This window comes from Neltuma alba, unplaced genomic scaffold (assembly GCF_004799145.2).
Source record: "Neltuma alba isolate B1F8T4 unplaced genomic scaffold, ASM479914v2 tig00001213_pilon, whole genome shotgun sequence".
Taxonomy (NCBI): Eukaryota; Viridiplantae; Streptophyta; class Magnoliopsida; order Fabales; family Fabaceae; genus Neltuma; species Neltuma alba.
This window is the reverse complement of record NW_021632379.1, coordinates 1-26,367: the sequence shown is the minus strand read 5'-3', so window position 1 is coordinate 26,367 and position 26,367 is coordinate 1. Positions and strand designations below refer to the sequence as shown.

At 30.3% G+C, this 26,367-nt stretch overlaps 2 protein-coding genes across 3 annotated transcripts; both read left to right on the top strand.

Moving 5' to 3' along the window:
• Nucleotides 1-1,085: 1,085 nt before the first annotated feature.
• LOC114754024 (agamous-like MADS-box protein AGL11) lies at nucleotides 1,086-14,699 on the top strand. The gene is made up of 10 exons (XM_028942751.1): nucleotides 1,086-1,118; nucleotides 6,483-6,664; nucleotides 10,158-10,239; nucleotides 10,682-10,743; nucleotides 11,408-11,507; nucleotides 12,320-12,361; nucleotides 12,525-12,570; nucleotides 13,007-13,039; nucleotides 13,792-13,969; nucleotides 14,696-14,699. The coding sequence occupies exons 2-10, from the start codon at nucleotides 6,483-6,485 to the stop codon at nucleotides 14,697-14,699; spliced, it is 729 nt and encodes a 242-aa protein (XP_028798584.1). The 5' UTR covers nucleotides 1,086-1,118.
• On the top strand, nucleotides 13,826-25,018 carry LOC114754031 (immune-associated nucleotide-binding protein 9-like). 2 transcript variants are annotated; one of them, XM_028942767.1, is made up of 6 exons: nucleotides 13,826-13,835; nucleotides 21,023-21,275; nucleotides 21,373-21,650; nucleotides 22,506-22,670; nucleotides 22,758-22,892; nucleotides 24,666-25,018. In XM_028942767.1, exons 2-6 carry the CDS (start codon nucleotides 21,041-21,043, stop codon nucleotides 24,864-24,866), a joined length of 1,014 nt encoding a protein of 337 aa, XP_028798600.1. In that variant the 5' UTR covers nucleotides 13,826-13,835; nucleotides 21,023-21,040; the 3' UTR covers nucleotides 24,867-25,018. The 2 variants fall into 2 exon arrangements, with proteins under 2 accessions (XP_028798600.1, XP_028798594.1); XM_028942761.1 differs by lacking the exon at nucleotides 13,826-13,835 and adding an exon at nucleotides 20,424-20,515.
• The last annotated feature ends 1,349 nt before the right edge of the window (nucleotides 25,019-26,367 follow it).

The following is a 26,367-nucleotide window of genomic DNA, read 5'->3' as shown; positions in this document are numbered from 1 at the left end:
ACACTTTTAGTGCCCTGAGGACCTCAGGTTGACTTTGAATGGCTCAATGAATACTGCCTCTAACTCTAAATATAAGAGATAGATAACTAATTTATAAATATTAAAAAATTAGTTAAATTAATTATTTGTAAAAATGTGTATTGATTTCCTTAAGATAAGATGTTTAATCATTTGCACTGAAACTAACTTCACATGGAAACTTTCCCTTAATATATGTAATATTATATTTAGAACTAAAACAAATCTCCTAATTAACTTTTATATTTAGAACCAAAAGGATTCAAAGGAGTACCATTTTGAGCTTGAGAAACAATCCAATTAGTACAGAAATTATCTAATAAAAAATTTCCACAACAAACAAAAGGGTTGGAATAATCAATATTGTCATGAACAAACAAATCTTAGGTTTCAAGTTAATACATGTGGAATGGTATGAAATCCTCTCTCGTACAAATGCTTTTGATAAATTCAATGCCATATGGAAGTTATTGTTTACCAATCTTTCAAGAAATAAACCGATGTGCCTTAGTCAATTAATCACTTATTAGGGGGCATTTGGATGAAAATCAAACTATGGTTTTAGAAGTGCTTTTATGGTAATAAAGTAAATATGTGGAGAAGTCTGTCTTATTTTACGGAAAAGTGCTTTTAAAAAACACTTTTCTAGGTTCCTAAACACCCCCTTAATCAAATTAAGATTTATTAAACATTCAATTAAATTAAGATTTATTCAACATGGTACAGGTTAACTGCCAGATAAAACAACGTGAATTTCATTAGATTCAAATTAAGGGCAGATTTTCTCGATAGAGGAACCTTCACCACAGATTTTTTGAGAACAATCATATGGCCTTGGAATGATTTCATTTTCAAGGTTTGAAAAATGTTTGCGAACAATAATAGCGCACAATAGGTGGAAAGCACCAATGGACTAAATTGGCCCTTTAAATGGAACTCATAACAGAACAGTATAGACGCCCTTGTCAGTTCAATCCCTCAAACCATTTTAGATTATGTTCATTCATTGTGCCTTCACATTTTGGCTAATTCAGGTCCCTGAAAACGACAGATTCCCTTCACCAAGTCAATTTTTGTCTTCCAGCCCATTACAGAAGCAAGCAACATTCTCTCATATATCTTTATACATGCATGTAGGGTATCAAAATATATATGTGTGTGTTTGTGTGTGTTTGTGTAGTATGTATATATGCATGCATGTTTACCTATATATGTATGTATATGACAGAAAGATCACAAACATGTGATTGGACAAAACTCAATTAATATAGGGTTATGGTGCAAATTTGTCTGGATAGTTTAAGATCGTGACAATATTAAAAAACTAATATTGACTATTACAATAGTGACATTAATCGTTAACATTTTTAAACTTATAGGACACATTTGCTCTCAACAGAATTACAAATGCCCAATTCTTCTAAATAAAAACTTTTCGGGCAAATTTGTACCTTAACCCATTAAACATGCCATGCACCTAATTAATGAAATCATATGTTAGGTTCATGATTTGCTTATCTATATTCATCGGCTGAAAATATACTAAAATAACATTAAAATAATCAAATTGACACAAATCTCAAAACAACTATATCTGGTTTATCGTTTAACCCAACATGCAATGAAGCTTCCTTCATGTATATCTTATTCCTCCAGTATTTAATATAAGACTTAATTGGAGAATTGATGTTAGCTATATATGTAAGACTTATTTCACATGTTATCAATTTTTTCCAAATTAATCATATTAATATTTTCTTGACAATAATCAAGTAGGAGAGGAAAGGAGGGCAATTAAAGAAGTTACTTGTGAAGGTTTAGAAAAAACATATTACATTAATTAATTTAATTAACTGACATTCTTAATCTACTCAAATTGGTTAATCAGGTAGGAGTATAACAAATTCATGTATCTTCATACTTTACCACGCGTGTTTAATTAAGCTTCTATTGGTTGTGACTTGTGAGAGCATGCATATGGATTTGAATGTGTATTCTTAAGACTCCATTTTTACGGCCTCAACATATGTATACTAACATTATGGACTTTTAATGTATCAAATTGAAGTCTAAATGCTCTCTCTCCATAGCCTAACCTACTAATTCTTTCACCTTCTATCAGACTTCTAGTTGTTGAGCCTTCAATTCTATTATTCTCTATAAAATATCTTAGAATTGATTAGACTTGACTTTTCTCACATGACATGGTCACATTCTTGATGACTGTGCTGCCTATGATGTGGCTGCCATGGGTGATGCCACCTTGTCCACAATATGGGATTCAAATGCCATGCTAGATGCCACGTAGGATGCTAACGTACTGGGGTCATATCATCTTAGCCCTTAAGCAAGTACTACTTCTAGTACTAAATATAAGATTCATTTTGTAACAGAAAGAGATTAGTTTTTACTATCAATAGATTATATTCTTTGTCCATATCAAAAAGAAAGCAAAGGAAATAAAAAGAAAAGAAGGTTAATTAAAGACAAAAGTTAATTATTCTTCGCTTACAAGCTTCCAAATTTAGATGCTAAATATCCTATAAATAGTTCTGACTATATGAGACCAATTAACCAAATATTGTTTGGAATGGTTTGTATAGAGAAACCCTATTATTAGTGAACCTCCACCTATATGTTTATATTCATGATGCTGCTGCCACTTTTTCCTTTTTCTGAATGGACAAGGACAATTCTTTCTCTTACACCCCTTTTCCAAATTTAAGGAGGATAACACTTTTATTTATATTATCACCTTATTCATAATATTCTTGTCAAGATGGCTTCTCGTAAAATTAAATTAAAAGCAACCTTTCAAGTCTAATCATCTTTTTTTGGGTGAATCAAGTCTAATCATTTTTTGGTCAAAAAGAAAAAGAAATTTATTCTTTTATAAAATAAAAAAATGAGGAATAATTTGTTTAATGTAATCAATTTTTAATAATAAAATCATTTGAAAAAGTTATATCTTCATTTTTTATCTTCTATCTGGATTATAGACTCAGTGTTGTTTTATTTTTATTTTTTTTGTCGGTATAACAGTATATAATGCTAAACACGAAATGTTTTATCTACTTATTATACAATTCTCTCATTAAAAACAATAAATAAATATTTTTTTACAGTTTAACAGCATTTTATTAAAATCGAATCAAAACATTCTTTATATCTATCATGTCAAGTTCTCCAATTACATATGGCAATGCTTCCTATTTTTAAAATATTATTATTAAACTATAAATCAATGTAAAAAAAATAGAACACATGATATATCAATGTGATTGAAAAATTTGATATAAATAGGTATAAAGAATTTGATGTAAGTATAATTTTGAATGAAAAGACTTGAGGCCAAATTAAATACATAAAATTAGGCGGACTCCTCTAAAATTATTTTGTGCAACTTCCAAAGGATGTGCGTGTGTGCATGTATGTATATGCATGCATATGTATAACGTATGTGTATTTGTGTTTGTGTGTATGATGCTACCAAACCAGATTCTAGCAATGCCGACTCATATAAAAACAGCTCTCTTGGTCCAATTTTTTTTCCACATCCTACAAGCTCTGCTTGAAATTTAATTAATTACCGTTAATTTGATCACAATTTGACCATAACTGGATTATTCACAACCCTTCTAGTAATTTTTTATATATATTAAATAACGATTTAAAAATATTGATAATAACAGTACCTACATTAAAAAATAAGGCTAAATTATATAAATTTTCCCTTAACTTAGAATCATGTGCATGATTAAATAACACACTTAATTAACTTTTAAATTTCATTATAATAAACCCCTTAAACTTTCAAATTTATATAGTACGAGATTAAATAAAACAGTACACAAACTGTTAGTTTTATACTTTCAAACTTTAAGTTACATGTAGAGAAGCCCCTTAAGATTTAAGTTATTTGTAAATAAATAATGAACAAAACTAATAGTATGAGAGTTATCTATGTAAATGTAAAGGTTCAATTAGGTTTATTATTGACCTTTAAGGGTTAATAAGGCTATCTACACTTCCTCTTCTCTACCCCTTATTCCCTTCACCATCGTTAGATTAAAATTCCAACGATTCATACTTTACAATTTATAAATTATTATTATAATTTTACTTAAAAAAATATATACATAAATTTAAAATTTTAAATTCTATTTGAATAGTTCACAAATGTGGTAAAAAAAATATAAGAAGAAAATATACTTTATAATAATAATAATAATAATAATAATAATAATAATAATAATAATAATAATAATAATAATCTATAGTGTCAGCTCTTCGGATCATCAAATTTTAACAGTTAAAAATTATTTATGTATCATTCAAGTAAAATTATAATAATATTTAGAGTTAATATAATTTTTTCCTTTGAAATTTATGTCTATTTTGGTTTTGGTCCCTTAAATTTAAAACAGCTAAAGTATATATTTGTCCTTTAACTTTATATAAAATTTTAGTTTGGTTCCTTAACTTTAAAAAATATATTTTTAGTCCTTTAACCCTAAAATTGTTAGTCTTAAATGATATTTTTTATAAAAATCATGGTTATTTTAAATATTAAACTTAATACGTTAGCATTTGGTAATATTTTATTAGTATTTAAGAACTCAATATCATTATTTTTTGTTAACATTTTTGGGGTTAGAGGACTAAAAATTTACTTTTAAAGTTAAGAGACCAAAATAAAACCTTATGTAAAAGTTAAAAGACTAAAAGTATAATTTAGCCAATTCAAAACTCATAGTTTTAGTCCCTGAAATTTAGTTCTTCTTAGGATATTAGTTCTTGGAGGCACAACAGTGTTAAAATCTGCTAAATTTTCATAAGTGGCGTTAATGTGGTGATGTGGTTTTATTAGGTAGCACTTAGCTGGATCTTGTGTGGGTAATAAAGAGGGAAAAACAAAGAATAGGTCCTTAAATTAGCCCCTTTTTTTCCTCGTTTTTCATTTGGGAAGCTATTCATTCCGCTGCATTTCAAGAACCCTTCTCCCTCCATACAATCTGTCATCCGCACAAGATCAAGTTACACACTATCTAGTGAGTCCACATTACCAATTTAATGCCATTTGTGATAGTTCATCAGATTTTAATATTGTTATATTTTTAGGAACTAGCATTTTAAGACAGACTAAATTTTAGGGATTAAAACTATATTTGAAATTTGAGAGACCAAACCCAAAATAGACCCAAATTTAAGGGATCAAAAATTATATTAACCCTAATATTTACATAAAATGAAATATAGAACATTCAAATTTTAATCAAATGATAATGAAAAGAAAGGAGGGTAGAAATTGAGGGGGGGAAAATCATAATGCGTGGGAAAGAAAACAAAATTTTCCGTATTTGGTGCGAATATACACCTGGAAGGATGCATCATTTGGCTCAAACATTTACTTCTTGCATGAGTTATTGGCAAGAAAACCCATTCCGGCCACCTGGTCCTTTTCTTTCTCAGAACTTTTCTTTTTCTCTTTCTCTCTCATTCAGTCATTTAAAGGATCCAAAAAGAAAGCATCGCTATAAATACAGCAGAGAAGCAAGTGGAAGAGATTAAAAGCTTGGTTAGCTCAGCTATATATATATATATATAGACACACACAGTCTGATCGATATTTTCCTGGAAGCTTAAGTATCAGCTCAGCTGTAGAAGTGGGAGGAAGTTCACAGATATATTGAAGAAGGTAAAGCTTTCTTCTTGTTGTTTTTTCCTTTTATTCTGTTCTTATTATGAAAGAAAACCCTCGTCAAGGAACAAAGCAATAATTAATCAAACCCTTGATGATGATGATGAGCTCAGTTTCGTGTCCAAGCGGTTCATCTTTTAGATCTATTGGCAGACCCATAATAGAATGTTCTTTTTCTTCCCTCTCTGCGAGATCTTAATGTGTTTTCCCTTCTATTATTTCTTCGTCTTATTATTTTTTTCAGTTATTTTCCCGGACATCTATCCATCTGCTTTCCCAGAAACAGAAAACAAACAAAAGTCTTCACTCATCACTCATCGATTCCCGTTGCTCCAGTTCCCGATACTCACTCTGCACCAAGCTTTTGTTGTTTTTTTTTCTCCTTTCAAAAAACCGTCGAGGCAAAAAGGGTTTGATCAGTCTGATCAATATTCTTATGTTCAAACTTTGCATGATTTTGTGTTTAAAAGCAAATACAGATGTCCAGTTTTTCTGCAGAATTCTTTCACATATTCAAATCTGTGACGTCCCTAAAGTAGAGTTTTTCTTCGCTAGGAAAGCTAAGAGAAATAGGGTCAAAACTCAAACACACTCGCACGAAAATCAAAAGGTGACGCATATATACATACACACTACTATGTATCTGTGAACCATCTTGTTTTGTTTTTCCTTGAGATCTAGCTGGATTGATTTTGGTTTAGCTTGTAACAAAGGAAAAAGGGATGAATCTGAGAGAGAATATATATATATATATATATTGCAGATGGGGAGGGGGAAGATAGAGATAAAGAGGATAGAGAACACAACGAATCGACAGGTGACATTCTGCAAAAGAAGGAATGGGCTTTTGAAGAAAGCTTATGAGCTTTCTGTTCTCTGTGATGCTGAAGTTTCCCTCATCGTCTTCTCCAATCGTGGTCGTCTCTATGAGTACTCCAACAACAAGTAATTCTTCTTCCATCATTCCCTATTCACTATATTCTATCTCTTACACATTTTATATCTATATATATATTGAGTTGGATATATATATATATATATAATAGTATATTATTGTGTTTGATGTTGATATAGCTCATCTTCAGAATCGTAAATTATTTTTTCCCAGAGCCTTCCTGAATGGGGGGTGCGCGTGTGTGCGTGTGTGTCTGTGTCTGTGTTTGTTGGTGTGAATGTAGAAGATGTGAATGGAACTGATCAATCTGTTGTTATTTTTATTTTCTTTTTTGCAAGACAGGAGCTTGTTTTGGTATAGGAGAGGATGAGAGGGGAATAAGTGAAGTTAAGACTTGAGACAATAAATTTTTGATAAAGGGAATTTAATTTCTTTATTTAGTTTCAATGTGAACATTATTCTTAATTTTTCCTCTTCTGAAATTAATATGCATAAGGTGAGAAGAATGGCAGAGAATTTTTTAAAAAAAATCATTTCAATTAAAATTTTTTTTTAAAAAAAATTCTTGTTCTTCTATTCTTGTGTCAATCCAAAATGCCTTGAGTGTCCTCATTAATTATAATTATAATTATCTTCTTCTTAATATCTTCATGCTTTTCTGATTTAGTCCTACCATTCTGATCTAATTTCCCGATTCATTTCTATCCATTTTTCTCAATCCACTCAAACTTTAAAATTCTAAACTAATTACAGCAAATTTTCCTTGATATATAGCTTGATGAACCCCTGTTTCTGATCACTCTTGATTTGTTTTCAAACAAATGTTTGGTAAAATAGTGTAAAAACAAATTGATACGGATGACCTTGGCATTCTTCTTAGTTGATGTCTGACCCAAAAAAAAAAAAAGGTTTCTTGATATTGTGTAATCATCATGTTAACAAAACTACAGGCCATTTAATATCATTCAATACTTTTCCCTACTGAATCTTTGGCTCTACATTTGTAAAACATAATTATTTGTCATCACTTTTCAGTAACATAATCAAGATGCATGCATGCTTTTGGAAAAACCCTAGTGTGAGATATATGAAATCTTAACCTAATCATCAAGTTTGAATTTTGAAAAAGAATAGTCATGTTCACATATATACATATATACATTGCATGATCTTTTGTGTCTGGGTTTGGATTCTTTCTTACCGAGACAGAGAAGAAAGTTATACCAGTTACTGTTTACTTCATTAATAATTATTATTACCGCGATCATGAAGCTACAGAAGCTAATAAAGGAGAAAAAGTCAACAAAACTTATAACTAAATAACCTTTCTGACTTTTCATGCATATGGGAGAATGAACAGGAAAAGTTGACACTCTTGAGAAAAACAAGACTTTGTCTTCTTTGATGATGGCTATATCGTGGAGAGAGAGAGAGCCAGGTGTAGCTACAATGAAACAAAACAAAAATTTAAAAATTGGTGACGCACAGTTATTTGTCAATGTCTTTCACAAAGGCTTAATTATACATGATTCTCTTGAACTTTATTAATTTTATTTTATTTACAGAGAATTTTTCTGAACCTTAAAACTTCATAATGAACTCCCTTAAACTTTTATGTATGTGCATATAACACCCCAGTGATTAGTTTTGCTCATTACTTATTCACACGCACCATAAAGTTTAGGGGTTATTTGCAGATAACTCGGAAGTTTGAGGGTATCATATGCACATAATAAAGTTTTCAGGGAGTATATTATTGATGGTTGGGATTGTTATTTGCACAAACTTGATCGGTCAAGGAGATTTATTATTGGCTAAAGTCTACTTTTAGTCTTTTAACTTTATACAAAGTTTCACTTGGTTCTTGAACTTTAAAAAAAAAAAAACTTTTAATTCTCTAAACCTAAAACTATTAACAAAAAATGATGATATTGAGAATGCTAACATATTAAGTTTAATTTTCAAATCAACAATTATTGTTATAAAAATTATCATTTAAGACTAATAATTTTAGGATTAAAAGTATATTTTTTAAAGTTAAGGGATCAAACCGAAACCTTGTATAAAGTTAAGAGACTAAATATATATTTTAGTCTTTATTATTAAGTTTTAAATATCAAAGGGGTTATATCTATACATCATCCAAATTCAAGGAATTTTAAGTAACTTAGCTGTTCACAAATTATTCATAAGAAATTCCATTTGTGATAGATATTTATTTATCATATTAAATCAAATCACTCACAAAAATCATGCAATGTCTCTATTCAATTTGCTTTTGAACAGTGTCATAAAATGAGTCATAAAACCAATTTTTGATGACTACATCTACGTGCATGTTTCTTGATATTTTGAATGGAACTTTCATTTATTTTTTGTAGTATGTGAGTTTTTTTATGGCAAAGAGTTTGAGAAATAAAACTCACTTTCATGATTTATTAATGATGCTTGCAACAGAGTTCATTTATAATGTGTGTACATATATTTATAGGATAAGTGTGCATCCACCACCTTAAATGTTAGGCTGCTGGATGCAACTAAAAAAATAATAACCGGGTGCTAAATGTACCCAAAAAAAAAAGATCAGGGTACTAAATACACTGTAAAAAAAATTGGGATGCTAGATATACCTGAAAAACAAGATCAGGGTGTTGGATATACTTTTACCCTATATGTATATGTATATTTGATATTGATGATTCTCATGAAGAAACCAACTTGTGTTCTGCCTCAACTTACAGCTTTTTGAAGATCAGTTCTTTTTTTCTATTCATGGATTTCAAAGTCATCGAGTGTGATGATTTCAGTTGTGTTTAGCTCTTACCTCTCATCCCTCTAAATGTAACTTCTAAGTTTTACTCTATTCTCATATTTTGCAAGAGTGAGACGATTATCATTTTTTTTAGTTGATAGGATATTCCATCATATATGATTAAATATCTTTCTGACACAAACCCAGAAATGGAGTGTAAGTGTGTGGAATATAACTCGCAGAGTTTCACCGATTAAGTAATAGAAGAAATGTTATAATCTGTATGATGAAATGTTCATCACTTCCCAACAATGTCCTTTTATATTATATACTGAGAAGTTTCTGTCACGTATATATCTGATTCGCATGCTCTTCTACGTACAATCGCTTTCTGTTTCTGGGTTTTGTGTGTAGAGAAGTCCATTCTTTTGTTTGAACTGTTTTGTGAAAAGAAATTGTTAAAGATCTTTTTCCTTGTGTTCTTTACCTGTCTGCGTCTGCCTAGGGCTATTACTTTCACATAATTTGATCTTTTCATTTGACAGTGTCAGAGTTACGTTGTTCATAACTTTTCAATAACCTTTCTGCGTCTATATATATATACTTTCATATATGTGTGTAAATTTGTAGTCTGTTCCAGTTCATATAGTTAGTTGAGTTTTATTTTGGATTGTCTGCTTTATGGGTTTGAATCTATCTACTAAAATTATGATCAGATTATTCCTAATTAACCCATTTTTTGCCTTTTGATACGTCAACTTTTTTGGGGGAAAAAATTATATTGGAAACAGCATTAGGTCAACTATTGAGAGGTATAAAAAGGCATGTTCAGATCATTCAAGTACCAGCTCTCCCACTGAAATCAATGCCCAGGTATATTATAATATTGCATATAACATACTACTTACCATCCTAAATATATATATAATAGTTGAAAATTTAATTCAGTCTTAAATATAAGACGTCAATATACTTAATCTCTTGTATTTATTCATTTTTCCTCAAAATAGTCTTTATGATAAATTTTTCATTATAATACACATGATTAACAATACCCATTTATTACAAATAACTAACTTAACTAATTTTCTTAATATTTGCAAATTAGTTAGAGGGTTTTTTTTTTTTGCTTGATTTGATTTTTAGTTTGATTTATGTACAAGTTAAGGAGGAAGTAGATGAGAATGGAGATAGGGTTTTGATGCTTGCATTATGATGCTCGGACGTCATACACAAACACATATGCACTCATGATCTTGGTTGGTTAATTAACTGATTAGTTCATTAATGAGATCTTAATTTGTTGGTTTTTCAGTATTATCAACAAGAATCTGCAAAGCTACGACAACAGATTCAGATGCTGCAAAGTTCTAACAGGTGATTTCCTATTATTTCCCCTCCTTTCCCAACCATCATTATATGTCTTCAAATAAGGTTTCCATGCAAAAATAATAATGAGCAATTAATTAAATGTGAATATAATCTATTAATTAAACCCTCTTAATTATTTTTATAGCATACATAAATAAGAGTAATCCTAATAATGTATCCATACATACATAGCCTCCATATATTGCTCCTTGAATCTATACCTATTATGTGTATTAAACATATTCCATCTCCATGACTAATTAATAAGCAAGAGCCACGGCTTTCCCAGGTTTTCAATATTTTTTCTAAACATTACAAAAGTGTTATACATGTCCAGCTTTATGAGATTTTATCGAGGGTCGTCCAGACTAATCCAGATCGAGTTGAAACTTGAGACTTCTGGTAATGCTGATACAAGCCCTTATCAGTTAAACCAAGTACTTGGTGGTTGTTGTATGTCATATTCAGCCTACTGCACAAACATGAATTTCTATGGCTAAGTACATATATAGAGACATATCCAACAAATAGGAGCACATAAAGATATTTGAATATAGTTATAAAAGAACCCTAGCTAGATCACGAGGTTTTATATTGAACTATTGATATAGATGATTTCATTTAATTATATTGTGACAATTAATGCGTATGAATTTCTGAATGTGAGAAGGCATTTGATGGGTGATGCCTTGAGCAATCTGAATGTGAAGGAGCTGAAGCAGCTGGAGAATAGACTTGAACGAGGCCTCTCTAGAATCAGATCCAAAAAGGTAATTTTACCAAGTTGTGTGTGTGTGTGGATGCAATGAAATAGAGGGAAAATAAATAAATAAATGCAATGCCACCAAATGGCCTTTAGACTTGAACAAGGGATCTCCAGAAATCAGGTCTAAAAAGGTAATTTTACCTACTCAGCAAATTATATAAACAAACAAATAAATCAAGCATAGATGTCATAAGAAATATTTATATGTATGTGTGAATGAATTTGGAGAACATTGTAATTAAGAAAAATAGTTAGTTCAATTTGATTATATTCATTTGGCCAAAAAAAAACATTGATTATTTTCATTATTATATCAAGTTTTCCAATTATAAATAGCTATGCATGCGTCTTATTTTATTCATGAGTTTATAATTAAATGATAACATTTCAAAAATAGAATACATAATTATATGTGATTGAAGAATCTAACATAATGAATATTAAAAACTTGATATAAGTATTGTACTTTAATTAAATTGAACAGCATTTGTGATATATATGTGTGTGTGTGTGTGTGTGTGTGTGTGTGTGGGTGTAACACTCTTGGACTACAAGTTAAGTTTGGAAATGTGCAATTCATTTTTTTTTAAAATTTAATTTATTAAACAAAACAAAAAATTTAACGTGCCTAGTTATGTAATGCAAGTCATATATATATATATATGGCCTACGTAGTGTGACTTCAATTTCGCTTTCCTATCAGTTTTTTCTTTTAAAAAAATGGCTTTTAATTTACTTGAGTGATTATTGTAAATTAAATTTAATTAATTACTGTTTTTTTCTTTATTCATTCGTTGTTCAATGCGGATGCCATAGCACGAGATGCTGCTGGCAGAAATCGAATACATGCAGAAGAAGGTAATAATTAATTGGCAATTCAATTTTCCCTTTTTCTTATTATTCTTGAAATTTAAATTTAATTTATTATTCTTTGGTATACATACATACATATATATATATATATATATATCCTTCGATACTTTTCTTGACTGATGATTTGCAATAATAATGACATATATAGGAAATTGAGCTTGAAAATGAAAACCTTTGTATTCGAACCAAGGTACGTACTGATGATATCCAAATTCAATTTATTGTCATGTATTTTATTTTATGAATTATAATGCTTGCTATTTTTTTTTTTGATATCATATAAAATTCAATTTATTAATGATTAATTAAACGAACATATACATCTTCTAAAAATTGACTTTCCTATTATACAAGCAATTTATTTTCAAACTTATAAGAATTTCAACAGTAAATAAATGAGAGGTTATTATATATATTGGAAGTTACACATACCTTCTTTATTCTATTGCTAGGAAACAATTTTGTGTCCTTTAAAAATAATATAAGGCAAGTTATCCTGCTTTAAATAAAGGCCAATACAAAATATTGTAATTTATTATTTGTTTTAATGCAAAACCTATGCGGGTTTCTGAAAATAAAGTAAATGATTATATAATTCCAAAAAAACATAGATAATAAAACCTTGAAAAGAAATCTATGTAATTTATTATTCGTTATTTATTTGTAATTAGCTGGCTTAACATAATCCTAGTCATGTTGTTTCTTCTTCAGCTATATATGTTTTGTTTAGCAGACAGAAAATGACACGTTTATTTGAACTATATGAAATTCAATACAAAGACATAATATATGTGTGTGTGTGAAAAATCTTAGGTAAAGTTCCTTATATCTATTATTTTAAGTTCTCCAATCACATATGGTCATGTGTCTTTTTTTTTTGGATTTATAATTAAATGCTAATATTTTAAAAATAAGACACATGGCCACATGTGATTGGAAATCGAACTTGACATAATGGATAAAAAGAACTTGGTGTAAGTATTGTCCATATATATATATATTTGCAAGGGAAGTATATGGTGTTTATATATATAATTAAATCTTGATCGTCCACACTAAATTTAAATAGTTGAGATTTGATAATTATAAGATACTTTGGTTCCATGTATATAAGGTTTATAGTTTATTTGAATTTCTTCTAATATAACCGTAAAAAATAATGAATCATGAAAAGATTTCTTTATGTTACAATTTATATATATGTGTGTGTATACAGAAGGAAGTTTGAATTAGAGAGAATCCCAGAAAAAATACCTTTGAATTTCAAAATTTTAAATCGGTCTTATTTATTATATTTTAATAACAATTGATAACATTTGAAAAGCAAATGACAACGTATTTTTATAGTCATGCTTGATTTGGGATTTTCAAATTTTTGAGGTATTTTTTTGGGATTCTCCGTGTGAATGAATTAGTATTGAAATATGAGAATGAATATATAAATGAGCAGATAGCAGAAGTGGAGAGGGCAGAAGAAGAAGCGATGGCAACAGGAGGGCAGGATCTGAGTGCCATTCAGGCTTTGGCTTCTCGAAATTACTTCATTCACGCTCTTCATCCTTCTCCTTCTCACAACAAGAATCTAAGCCTTGGGTATTATATTCCTTCATTTCTACTTCCATTAATTCATTCATTCATTAATTCTCTGAGCTAGTCTCAATTAATTTATTAGTTTCCCCCTACCAATATTCATGGGTTTTCTTAATTAATTCATATGAATTTCTCTCTTAGACTATGAGCCCCATGCCTTTCACAAAATAATTATTAATTACGAGTAGTTTCCTAGCATTATTTTAGTCTAATTCTTAGAATATTTTACTGAAAACCACCTTCCACTAGTTAAAATTGATTTACACACACACACACACACACACATATTCAGGTTAATAGGGTATTATACTTTAATAAACAGGATCAGATTGGTATCAATAGTAAGTGGTTGATAATTCAATTTTGAGTATTTATGTAAGTTTTGAAAGTAAGGAGTAAAACTCTGTATAGTTTATTCAAAATTAAAATTAAACTAATGTGCAGAGATGTTTAATTTGTATCATTTTATTAAAAAACTTTTTTAAAAAACAATAAGTAGTCTACTCAAAATTTAACTCAACAATTAAACTCGATTTACTTGATTCTGATAGAAATGACATCAGGAGAGCACAAAAAAATGAACATGAGTACTTAGCTAGCTCTTGATGTCCCTATTTCAGTCTTTACTATTTCATTGATGGCCTCGTTAAAATAAAGTTCTAATGAGAGTTTTTAATTATCTTCCAATTAATATATATGTGTTTTTGTTTTTTTTTCCCTATAATGCAGGTAACTAACTATATGATAGAGATAGGAGAATATTAAAGCATTACAAGTGCTGCAGAAGAAGCTAAGTAATATATAGTTTTGCTTTATGCATGTGCCAAGCTTCGTAATATTTTGATCAGTGCAATAGTTAGCGCATATATATATATATATATATATATATATGATGTCATATGAATTGATGCTACCTATGTAACAAAAACAAAACTGGATCAGTCCCTTTGTATGCAATCATGAATATTGTTATACTAAATATAACTAAATATAACATGTACTAGATCCAGATTAGTCTTGTTTGTAATTTTCTGAGAGGTTAGTCAAGATATTGAGTGCATATGCAAAAAATATAACGTGTGTTGGATTGATCTAAATTAGTATGAATCGTGATCAGGTGGTTTGGTGGCAAATATGTATACACACGTAAATAATGTGTGTGATCTGAATATTGGATAATAACTGAGTACCTTGTCTATATACCATAGAGCATACACCATTCTATGACTTGGATATGTCTTAATGCACTTTAGTTCAAGTGGAGAAAGAGGGACACATAATGGCTTTGTTTAATACTACCTCCTGTCCTAATTATAAAATCTTATTTGTAGTTTACAAACAAAGTCTTATAATTAAGATCGGAGGTCTTAATTAAACAAACCATTCTATGACTTTGATCTGCTTAATGCACTTTAGTTCAAGTGGAGAAAGAGAGACACATAATGGCTTGTTTAATACTACCTCATGTCCTAATTATAAGATCTTATTTGTAGCTTACAAATAAAGTCTTATAATTAAGACCAGAGGTAGTATTGAAATTGATTTTGACATATAGATATGAATATGAAACTGGAAATTGAGTTTAAAAGTGTCTTTGACAACATGGTTAACAATTCATGCTATGATACTAACAAGTTTAGTAATGCAATTAGCAACATGTTCCGCAGGAAATTGTGAAAGTTGGATTTTTTTTTTAAAGAAAAAAACTTCAGTAACAAGGTTAATAACTCTCATAATATTAACAACTCTAATTATGTATTCACCATGTAATTTGAGAGGTATTTCGATTTTGATAGATTTTTGAGTGCCTAATAAATTGTGAATTCTTCAACTTTTGCAACATGATTAACAAATTATATAACGATATTAACAAGTTTGATAACATAATGAATAACTTGCATTGTTTTCAAAACATTTTCATAGAATGAGCACAAATGATGTAAGGGCACTGTGGTCATTTCATCAAATTTCAAAATTTTTATTTAGTTATGTGTGACAAAAATAGAATTTCTCTTATTGAAGTGACTATTTGGGATTTTCCAAATTGAATTATCATTTTTTTTTTACCGTTTTCCCATAACTTTATCACTTAGAGGGGCCCAATAGTTTATGTATCACTTTACTTCATTTAAGTAAAATGAAATTATCTTCATTTAAGTAAAATGAAACATAAAATGGCTATAGTCTATTATAACATCACGTATCAAAATTTGATTTTTTTTTAAAATATTTATATTTAATGTGTGACAGTACCTAAAAATAAAATTGCCCATAATAAAAATATATATATGTGTGTGCGCGCGCGCAGCTAAAAAAATCATTGATCTCAATATCAGACACTGACCCCAAAAGTCCCAGATTCCTAGCCCATACTGCAAAGCCTTATCCACTTATGGGTGTCATATAATGTGGCCGACTTTTGCCCAAAAGACAAAAATTAATGTGGCCGACTCATCACCAGCAGTGATCGTTTCAACCGAAGAAATTTTTCCCACAACTTATTTTTTAAAATCTTTTTTATAAAATACAAACAATTAAATTGTGCGGATAAAAATGTAGATGAAATTCATTAAATATATTAAAAATGCAAACTATTTTTTTAAAAAAATACTCATACCTCTCTCATGTAAATAATGGCTATGGTCCATAGGAAAAATTAATTAATGATGTCTAGATGACTAATACAGTATTAATATAATAATTAGTGAGAGTAAAAAGAAACAATAATACTCGTATTAAATATTTCAAACATATTGTTAGAGTCTATTGTAAATACGTAACAACTAATAAGTCAAAAAAATTCTCTTATAAAAAAGAATTTAAAATATTAAATATCATGTTTTCACTGTTTATATAAAATTTCATTTTAATTTTTAATTTTAAAAAGTATTTTTTTGCTCTAATAATAAAGTTATTAAGAAAGTGTGCTAATATTAATATTTAGGCGGTGACAAACATTATTATACGCTGACATGTTAAGTTTAATTTTTTAAAAATAACAATAATTGACACAAAAAATCATTATTTAATACTAAATAGTACTACCTCCGGTCTTTAATATAAGACCTTGTTTGACTTTTATTTTGATTCTAAATATAAGACCCCAATCTACTTTGTCTCTTATATTTATTTATTTTTTTCAAGATAATCCTTCTAATAATGGTAGTTCTAGATAACAAACTTGATTAGTAAGGATACTTTAGAAAAAATAAAACCTATTCATTATAAATAACTAATTTAGCTAAGTTTCTTAATATCTCTAAATTAATTAACTGAGTTTTATGATTAGGATCAGATATTAGGATTAGAGCATAGACAGTATTTTATAAAATTAAAAGATCAAGCCCAAGCCCTACATTTTTTTGGCCAACGAAACCCAAAGTCTATGTAAAGTTAGAAGATTTAAATTTTCAAAGGTAATCAAATTTTATGTTTGCGTTTTTTAAATATCTAAAAAACTATCTTTTGTAGTTTTTTTTAACCTCATCATCCTAAATTTCAAAACGATACTACATATTTTGTAACATTAGTAATATTAAAATTTAAAAGTTAAGTTGCGGAGATCAAATTCAGATCGCTGGTTAAAAAAAAAAAAATCAGGGTCAGATCAATATAAGGGGTATTTGGATATAAATCAAACCATAATTGTAAAAATACTTTTATGGTTTACGAAGTAAATATGTGAAAGAATTTGTCTCGTTTTATGAAAAAATACTTTTTAGAAGATTTTTGAGCATTCTCAAATATCCCCATAGTTGATGAAAAGTTTTCTGGCTCCAATTGCCACCCGCGTGGACCAAACAAAAGTGAGAATAACAGTCGATGTGGGGTTTGCCGTACACTGCCCTCAAGTCTCCAACCAGACTTTAAAATTTAGAGAAAATTACAATTAAATCTTAAAAAAAAAGAATTAATTACTTAAAAATCCTAAAAAATGGAGAATAACAAGTTTTATAACTTGTTTTGTAATTTTTTTTTTAAAACCTCATTATAATTCTCTTTAAAATTTAAGGAGAATTACAATCAAGTCTAAAAAAAAACTAATTACTAAAAAGTCTTAAAAACAGTCAAGAAATAACAATTTTTATGAGTTATTTTGTAATTTTTTTCTTCTTTAAGTCCTCATTATAATTCTCCTTAAAATTCATTATACTACTAACTCACCCAATTGATTTCATCTTTTCGATCAAAATAAATAAATATATAAATAAATAAATAAAAGATAGAGTTGCAATAAATTCTAAAACGAGAATGTAAATACTAAAAGACGTAGAAGAGGACAATTAATCACTAATTATTGAGATTTATTAATAATTATTTTTTTTATGACTTTGTTGTAATTTCCCTAAACCCATAGACGCCGAGTCCTTTCATATTCTTAAGCCCCGAAACGAGACGTTTCGTATTGCTGCTTTGCCTTTCTTACGGGGACTGGAATAGAATTGAGGAAATTACGTTGTTGACCCAGATCTTCCAATTTTTTATAGACTTCTTTTTTGACAAAAACAGAGTCGTGTTTATTTGATATAATGGATTAAATTAAACGAGGTTATAAAATTTAAATTAGAAAACTTGTATAGTTGCTAACTGCTGTCATCCCTTAAATAAGTAATACAATTTTGATTTTTATCCATTTTATAATTAAAAAATCTTTCCTATTAACACTTGTTTTGGGCTAGACCTGGGAATCAGGGCCGGCCCGGCCCTCCAGGGCTGGCCCTTCAGGGCTGGCGGGCTTAAAAGGGTCGGCCCTTCAGGGCTGGCGGGCTTAAAAGGGCCGGCCCTTCAGGGTTGAGATTTTAAAAATACCTCAATTTGCTAAGCCCGGCCCTTAAGCTACAAGGCCAGGGTTGGCCCATTTAAGAAAAAATACTATTTTTTATATTTATCATATTTTTTTATAAAAATATAAAAATAAACCAATGAAATTATTAATAAAAGACATAAATATGAATAAAATTAAGTCACAAATATAAAATATTATCATATATAAATATTCATCAATATCTAAGAACATCTAAAACATTCATTAACAAGATAACAACATTTAAAAGTTTTATCTATAATGCAATTGTGCAATAAATAAACACTATCATTAATCTTTTGAAACTTCATCATCACTATAATTAATTATTTTTCTTCATAAGTATGCTTTTCTTTCGTAACAAAAATATCAAGTTTTTCTTCTTTATAAGAATTTATTTTTAAATTTTGCAATCTAACTATTTTTTACTTTAATGTGAGAAATATTGTTGTTGAAACTCATGAATTTCTAATTCAAATTATAGAATCACAAGTTATATAAGTATAAAAATATTCTATTATCAAATATATATATATAGTTTAAAAATATCAACACATATAATATAAATCAAATCATTATTAAAGTCCAAATTAACCCATTTTTTAAAAATTTAATTGAATAAATTATTGTCTAAAACTAAATTTAATTTTAAAATGATAATAATAACTAAATATTTGAAATATTATTAACAATGTAAAAAATTAATAACATTAATATTATATAAAAAAATTTAAAAAATAAAAAAATTATAAAATGGCTTAAAAGGGCCGGCCCTTCAGGGCCAGCCCTCCAGGGCTTATTTCTCATTTTAAGAAAAAAATATCAAGCCCGGCCCTCATAATTTCAGGGCCTAAAAGGGCCGGCCCGACGGGCTCAGCCCGTTTTCCCGGCTCTATTTTGGGCCAACATTTGCACTTATTTTTTGTTACAAAGCCAACATTTGCCCTTAGTATCTTAATATGAGAGTTATCATATTCTATTAGTAGAGTAAATAGCTAATTTTGCCTATAACTAACGATGAAATTAAAACTTTATATATAAAACTGAAAGATTGCAAATATATTCTTTTCTGTATGCCACTCAATTACTATTTTTTTTTTTTGGCAAAAGAGTATTAGCCATGAATATTTTCATGGCTTAAGATTTTGAAATATTTTTGTTATATGTATTCAGCATTTTAAAATATTTTGTGATTCGTATTTAGCACCTTGAAATTCTTTTTAAATCCATTTAATATCTTAAAATATTTTGTAGTTCATTTAACATTTTAAAATGTTTTTTCAAGTATGTCCAGTACTCTAAAAAAACACTAAATGAATTTTTTTGATTAATTAATAATGAAGTTAAAATTGCTCATGAAATAATACTTTAAATGTATAATTGATTTAGGAAAAAAAATTGATGCTTAGCAAAATTATATGACAAAATATTTTAGAGAATTAGATTTACCTAAAGATTTAATTGCAAATGCTAAGTGGTGAACACACCTGACAAAATTTTTTACGTAATATTTTCATTCATTTCACGTTCTCTTTCGCTCACAAAACAAGAATTTTATTTTGTCAAATATTGTGGGTAGATATTCTTAAATTTTGGGGCATCATCAGAAATTTCCCATTTTCCTAAGGAGTAAACTTAGGACTTAAGCTGCCAAAGTCAAGTTTCACCGTTTTCCATATTCCCAATATATTCCTGGAGTGGGAGTCGCCTCTCTGCTATCCATACCAAATTGGCGTATTCTTTGAGTAAGTAATCTCACAACTCGATTGTCGCTTTCCTCTGTCTTCGATTCTGTGTAAAACCCTCTGTGTTGCCTTGCTTTGACCTGTACTCTAGACTATATAGGGTGGAGATTAGTATTTCCGGTTCAAGGGTTGGAATGATTTTTACTGTTTTGAATGATCATTAATTAAGCTATATATGGAGATAGCATGAGTTCTTTTGTTTGCTGTTCTATGGCTTGCTCTTTTTATAAGGCTCGATCATTGTAAATTGGACTGGATCTTTTTTGGATTTTTTGGTTTGGGTGCTTCTTTATTGCTCAAATTCTTGATCTAGAAACCTAGAAGGTGTATGTATGTTGTTTAATTGCTGAATTACTATCTTTCGAAGGGTATGTTGCGTTTGATCCTCGACTGGCAGACTTGAATTCTTGTGAATTCCTTTGGGTTTTTATATGTGGACCCTGTGCCTGATATTGGAAAGCTTTTTTCCCCCTTCTTTCTGATTTTTTTTTTTAATTGTTGTTACAGGGCACCTGAATTCATAGTATGGGTGGAAGTTCTATAGATGATGATGATTGGGAGCTCACTGTCTCAACTAATGAGGCCCGAACAGTGGTATTGGTTGGACGTACTGGTAATGGAAAAAGTGCTACAGGTAATAGCATTCTTGGAAGGAAGGCCTTCAAATCGAGGGCAAGTTCGTCGGGAATAACAAGCACTTGTGAATTGCAGAGAACTGTATTAAGAGATGGTCAAATTGTGAATGTTATTGACACTCCGGGTAAGGAGCTTTGGATTGATGAGTCTGATTAACTAATCATTGCTTTCCCTTTGTTATAATTTTGTTGTGCCTAAGCTTATCAAAACAAATTTTGTAGGACTATTTGATTTTGCTGTGGGGTCTGACTTTGTTGGGAAGGAAATTGTAAAATGCATTGATCTTGCCAAAGAAGGAATTCACGCCATCCTTGTAGTTTTCTCTGTTAGAACTCGCTTTTCTCAGGAAGAACAAGCTGCTCTTCGTAACTTGCAGACACTGTTTGGAAATAAAATAGTTGACTACATGATTGCGGTCTTCACTGGAGGGGATGAACTGGAAGACAATGATGAAACTTTGGACGATTATTTAGGTCGTGAGTGCCCAGAGCCTTTAAAGGTTTGTTTGAGTTGATATTCTTTTTCTTTTTCACTTCTTTAGCCAACTGAGTTGGCCTTCTTGATGTTGCTGTGACATTGTCTTTCTTTGGTTGAGTTGGATCCCGTTCATTATTAGCTTTCTAGCTCTTAACCTTTCCTTTTTAATAAATAAGATGAATTCATTGATTTATAATTCTTTCTTTTGGAAGATAGGGAGAAAGGCCCTAATTAAAATGAAAATGGAAATGAAATTTCGGAGAGCAAGTCTAAGTTATCATCCTTAGTGTTATTTTTGTTAAGTAGTTTTTCTTCCTTCATCTTGTTCTATTCTAGCCTATGTACGTCAACGAACTAATAGTTTAATGCTGGAAGATTGAAGGGGAAAAAAGAGAAATTTAAGCAACCAAATTGTGATGCCCTACATCTGGTTTGATTTAAGTAGATACAATGATTGCAAGATAGGTTATATGATGGTTGTATCCTTCCAATTCTATTGGATGACTTCAAAGGGATAGGTTATAGAAAGAATTTTCTAATCAAAGTCAAGACAATATGGTTAAATAGAGTAACATGGCATGATAAGAACTAGGATGCTTTAGGCACATGACTTTCCCTTCAAGCTAGAATATAAATTTTTAGCATTCCTAATTTAAATGTCATCCCTTCAAATTTGACCCAAAAGACTTCTGTTATTTGAACAGTTACTATGGAATGTCAACCTTTGTAAAATCTCACAGCCTTTCTCTTGCTGGTTTCAATAATATAACAATATTTTTTTTTGCTTGAACATCTTTGAATGCAGCTGTGTCGTTTCTATCAAATTTATATTATTGGAAACTTTTTTAACATTTATATCAATTTTAAATTGCTGTAGGAAATTCTTGTTTTGTGCAAAAACCGGTATGTGCTTTTTGATAACAAGACTAAGGATGAAAGAAAGCAGTCTGAACAAGTTCAGCAACTTCTTTCTCTTGTCAACAAGGTCATTGCACAAAATGGTGGAAAACCTTATATGGATGAGTTATTCACTGAACTGAAGGTGAATGTTTCTGCAAATTTTTGTCAGTCTTCTTTACTTGGATCTTTGGATATATACTATATCAGTGAATTTACAACTTTACTGCAGAAAGGGGCAATGAAACTGCATAACCAACAAATAGAGGTTGAATCCTTGAAAGGATATTCGAAAAGTGAGATTAAGGAGCTCAAGGAACAGATGCATCGTACTTATGATGAGCAGCTAAAACGAATTACTGAAATGGTACTTTCTGAGTACTCGGCTGGCCCTCACTTTTTTTTTTTGGTCATTTATTGTTTTTACATTTATAATTATTCCGTATTCAGTATTTTAAGAATTATAACAATCTGCAAAGATGCTCTGTTGCCCCTGAAATGGTTGTTATATGTATGAAATTCTGTAAACTCTCACCATATTCTTGTGAAAGGTAAATGCAAACACTAGCTTGTGATATAGACTGTTTTAATTGAGGCATTTTTGTTGCTATTTGATAATTCAGAATTTATTTTGCATGGTTGTGAATCAGGATTTAGGTAGCTGTTGCGCTAGGTTAACTCCGGCACTTCGATTGTATTCTCATGAACTTATTGGCATTCCTTATGAAAGAAACATACTTTGTTATTATTGGGGGAACAGCATATTGTCTCTTGAATAGTAGTTGTAAGTTATAATACGGATTACAGAAACTTCAAAACTAAACACAACCCTCTTAAAACATTTGGCCATAAGACAGACTTTAGACAATGTGGAAATGAGACTAACGTCTATGAACTTGGTGATTGTTTCATCATACCTTGCCCTAACCCTCTTTTATTCATATCTTTCTTGCTCAATGTGTCATATAAGATTTATGTGGCTTCTAAATGTTAGTTTAAGTGATGTATAAGTTTTGAATCTACTTAGTTGTTTAGAGAGCCAAGTGTAGCAAGTTTGTGTAATCAAGATATAATTAGACTATAGTTTAGGACGTTATATGTGGTTTTCTGGTTGTTTTGTACTGAATCAAAGATTTGCTGAGGCAGCTCTCTACCTCCCTTGCCCTGCATCTGGACGGATTTTATTTTAAAAATACGACATGCCTCTGGTTGTTTGACATAAATTTTGGCCTCCGCTGGAGTTGCCATGGCTTGACATAAAATCCGTTTATATCATATTTTGTTGATTCAAAACTTTCAAATGGGCAAAGGTTGCTGCCGGAGAGTGAAAAGGAAGAATTATGATTTCAGATTTGATGGGGAATCTGAGTAATGCATTTTGGCCAAAGCACGTGATATTTTCTCACCCCATTCTAGTTTGTAATGGGAAACTGAGTATTTGTAATTGAGTATATGAGGAATTTAGCAGTTTTCACTTATATACAACAAGTTATATCCCTCTAAATGAGATCGGCTATATGGATTGCACTACACAATTATCAACAATGAACTCTGTAGATCTATCATTCACCGATAGATCTCTTCCAATAACGTTTGCATGGCCTTCATGGTGTTTTTTTTTTTTTTAAAACTTGTATCTTGTCAAAAACATAATTAAAGGGATTTTTATAACAAATTGATGTAGAAATATTCTGAGAAATTATTTTGTTTTCTGTGATCTGTGTTCCTTGTTCCATGTAAGGTAATCAGGAAATCCCAATTCCCAAACTTGAAAATATTCTAGCATGTTTAACCTCTGAAGTAGTCTAGAGTAATTTCATTGCAGACCTTAGCTATTAAGCAAGGAATGGCTTGACTGAACTTGATTTTCCTGTCTAACTCTGATCTGGTTTTCTGGCTTTCTGGCTTTCTGGTTTCTGGCGGGGTCAATTACTGACATAGTTAGCACGTGTCGGCTATTACAGTGTATTATTCTGTTACTGATTTGTTTCTGGCAAACCGTACTGTAAATGCTATGTTTTATGTTGATTCCTACCTTTGTGGAGAAATAAATTCAATGGCTCAATTTTGATTCAATTATATGGCGACCATCTATGGGTTAGTTTTGGATTTAGGTAATGTAATGTTTTATTTTTGATAGGTGGAGACAAAGTTGAAGGAAGCAACTACCAGGCTTGAACAACAACTGGCTGAGGAGCAAGCTGCAAGGCTGAAGGCAGAGGAGAATGCATTTTTAGCTCAAATAAGATCAGATGATGAAATTCGGAAACTTCGTGAAAATCTGGAGATGGCAAAGGAAGAGCTCCGTAAACGAGGCGAAAATCGTTGCGCCATTCTATGATTACCGCCTCCGTGTTACTTTGGAAGTTTTATTATTGTTTATATATCCCATCTCGATGAGTAACTCCCTCGTGTAAATTTCTTGGCTCTTGCCTATCTGTGTATGGATGCATTTTAATTGGAGAGACAGATGTTATTGACTTCTTGGAAAAACTTGGGGAGTGTGGTAATATTAATACTTTATTTTTATTAGAGTTCTATTTTGATTGTTTAACATCAATCTGATATTGAATAGTTTTTTTCCCCATCATTCGTTCGTATCATCCTTTTGCACGGGGACACGGTCGTGGTGGGATTCGTCGTTAACTTTTATATAACATAATTGTGCATAGGTTATTTATTTTTATTTCAAGAGTCTGATCATGTTTTGTAATTAACTTTTTAATTTCCCTGGTCAAAAAAATTAAATTTTTAATTTGATAAATTTATAAACTGTTTAGTAAATCATTTCTCTTGTAATGATTAACTCCCAGTTTTCGAAGATCATATCTGCAATCTATTTATGATATGTGTGTGCCAACTTTTGCAAAATGGACTGAAGTGATTTCCCTTTCCTTTTTTCCAGCGAACTGATTTGAACCAGGGAGGATGACGTAAAAAAAAGGTAAATATATAAAATGCCAATTTAACAAGTTAACTCTTTATTAAAATAGGAAAGAAATCTAAATTGTCATTTATGACGAAAATATTTTTTATTACTCGAGACTGCTGGTACAGTGCTGACCGCGAGGTGGCTGTTGATGGGTTTTTTTCTTTTTTCTTTTCAAAAAAACGGAGTGGAGGTCCACTCTTTGGTGCTTGCGCCAAAATTTATCACAACAGTGGCCACTGATGGTTTGCTAACAATATAATGGAAAACCAACGAGAGTTGATCCAAATGATAGCGGCTTAATATCACTTAAGCGGGATTTTGAGTTCGAGTCTCAGTGTATGTAGAAATTCTTATTGGGAGACTCATCCACCACAGCCAGGTACGCAACGCGGTCGGATTCAGATGTAGTCAGAATAAAGTTCCAGTAAATTGGGGTGGGCAACAAAAAAAAATATAATGGAAAATTGTACCCAAAATATAATGCAAAAAATGACACGAATGACATAATGGTGTGGGATGCTACTACTCATGGTAATTCTCTCTTAAAAATGCTACTTCCTGATTGAGAAAATCCCCCTAATCAGTATAGCCCGGTATACAAGAGTATTTGGAAATGGAGGGGAGCCGAAAGAATCAGAGGTTTCATGTGGGAAGCTTTCAACAACAGACTTCTGACTGATATCCGAAGGAGTAATGAGGGATCAGTTGGGTATTGGAGGTTGGGTTCTCCCAATTTCTGGACTATTGCCGCGCGGTACTCATGAGGCCCAAGGAATGAGCCATTCTTAGAGGACTTAAATTTGTACGGGAAAGGAGATTCAGAATAACTAGAATTTCTACTCAGTCTCTCTTCTACACAAAGTATGGTCTTGCTACAAATTTGAATACTCTTTCTGCTCTTAATATAACA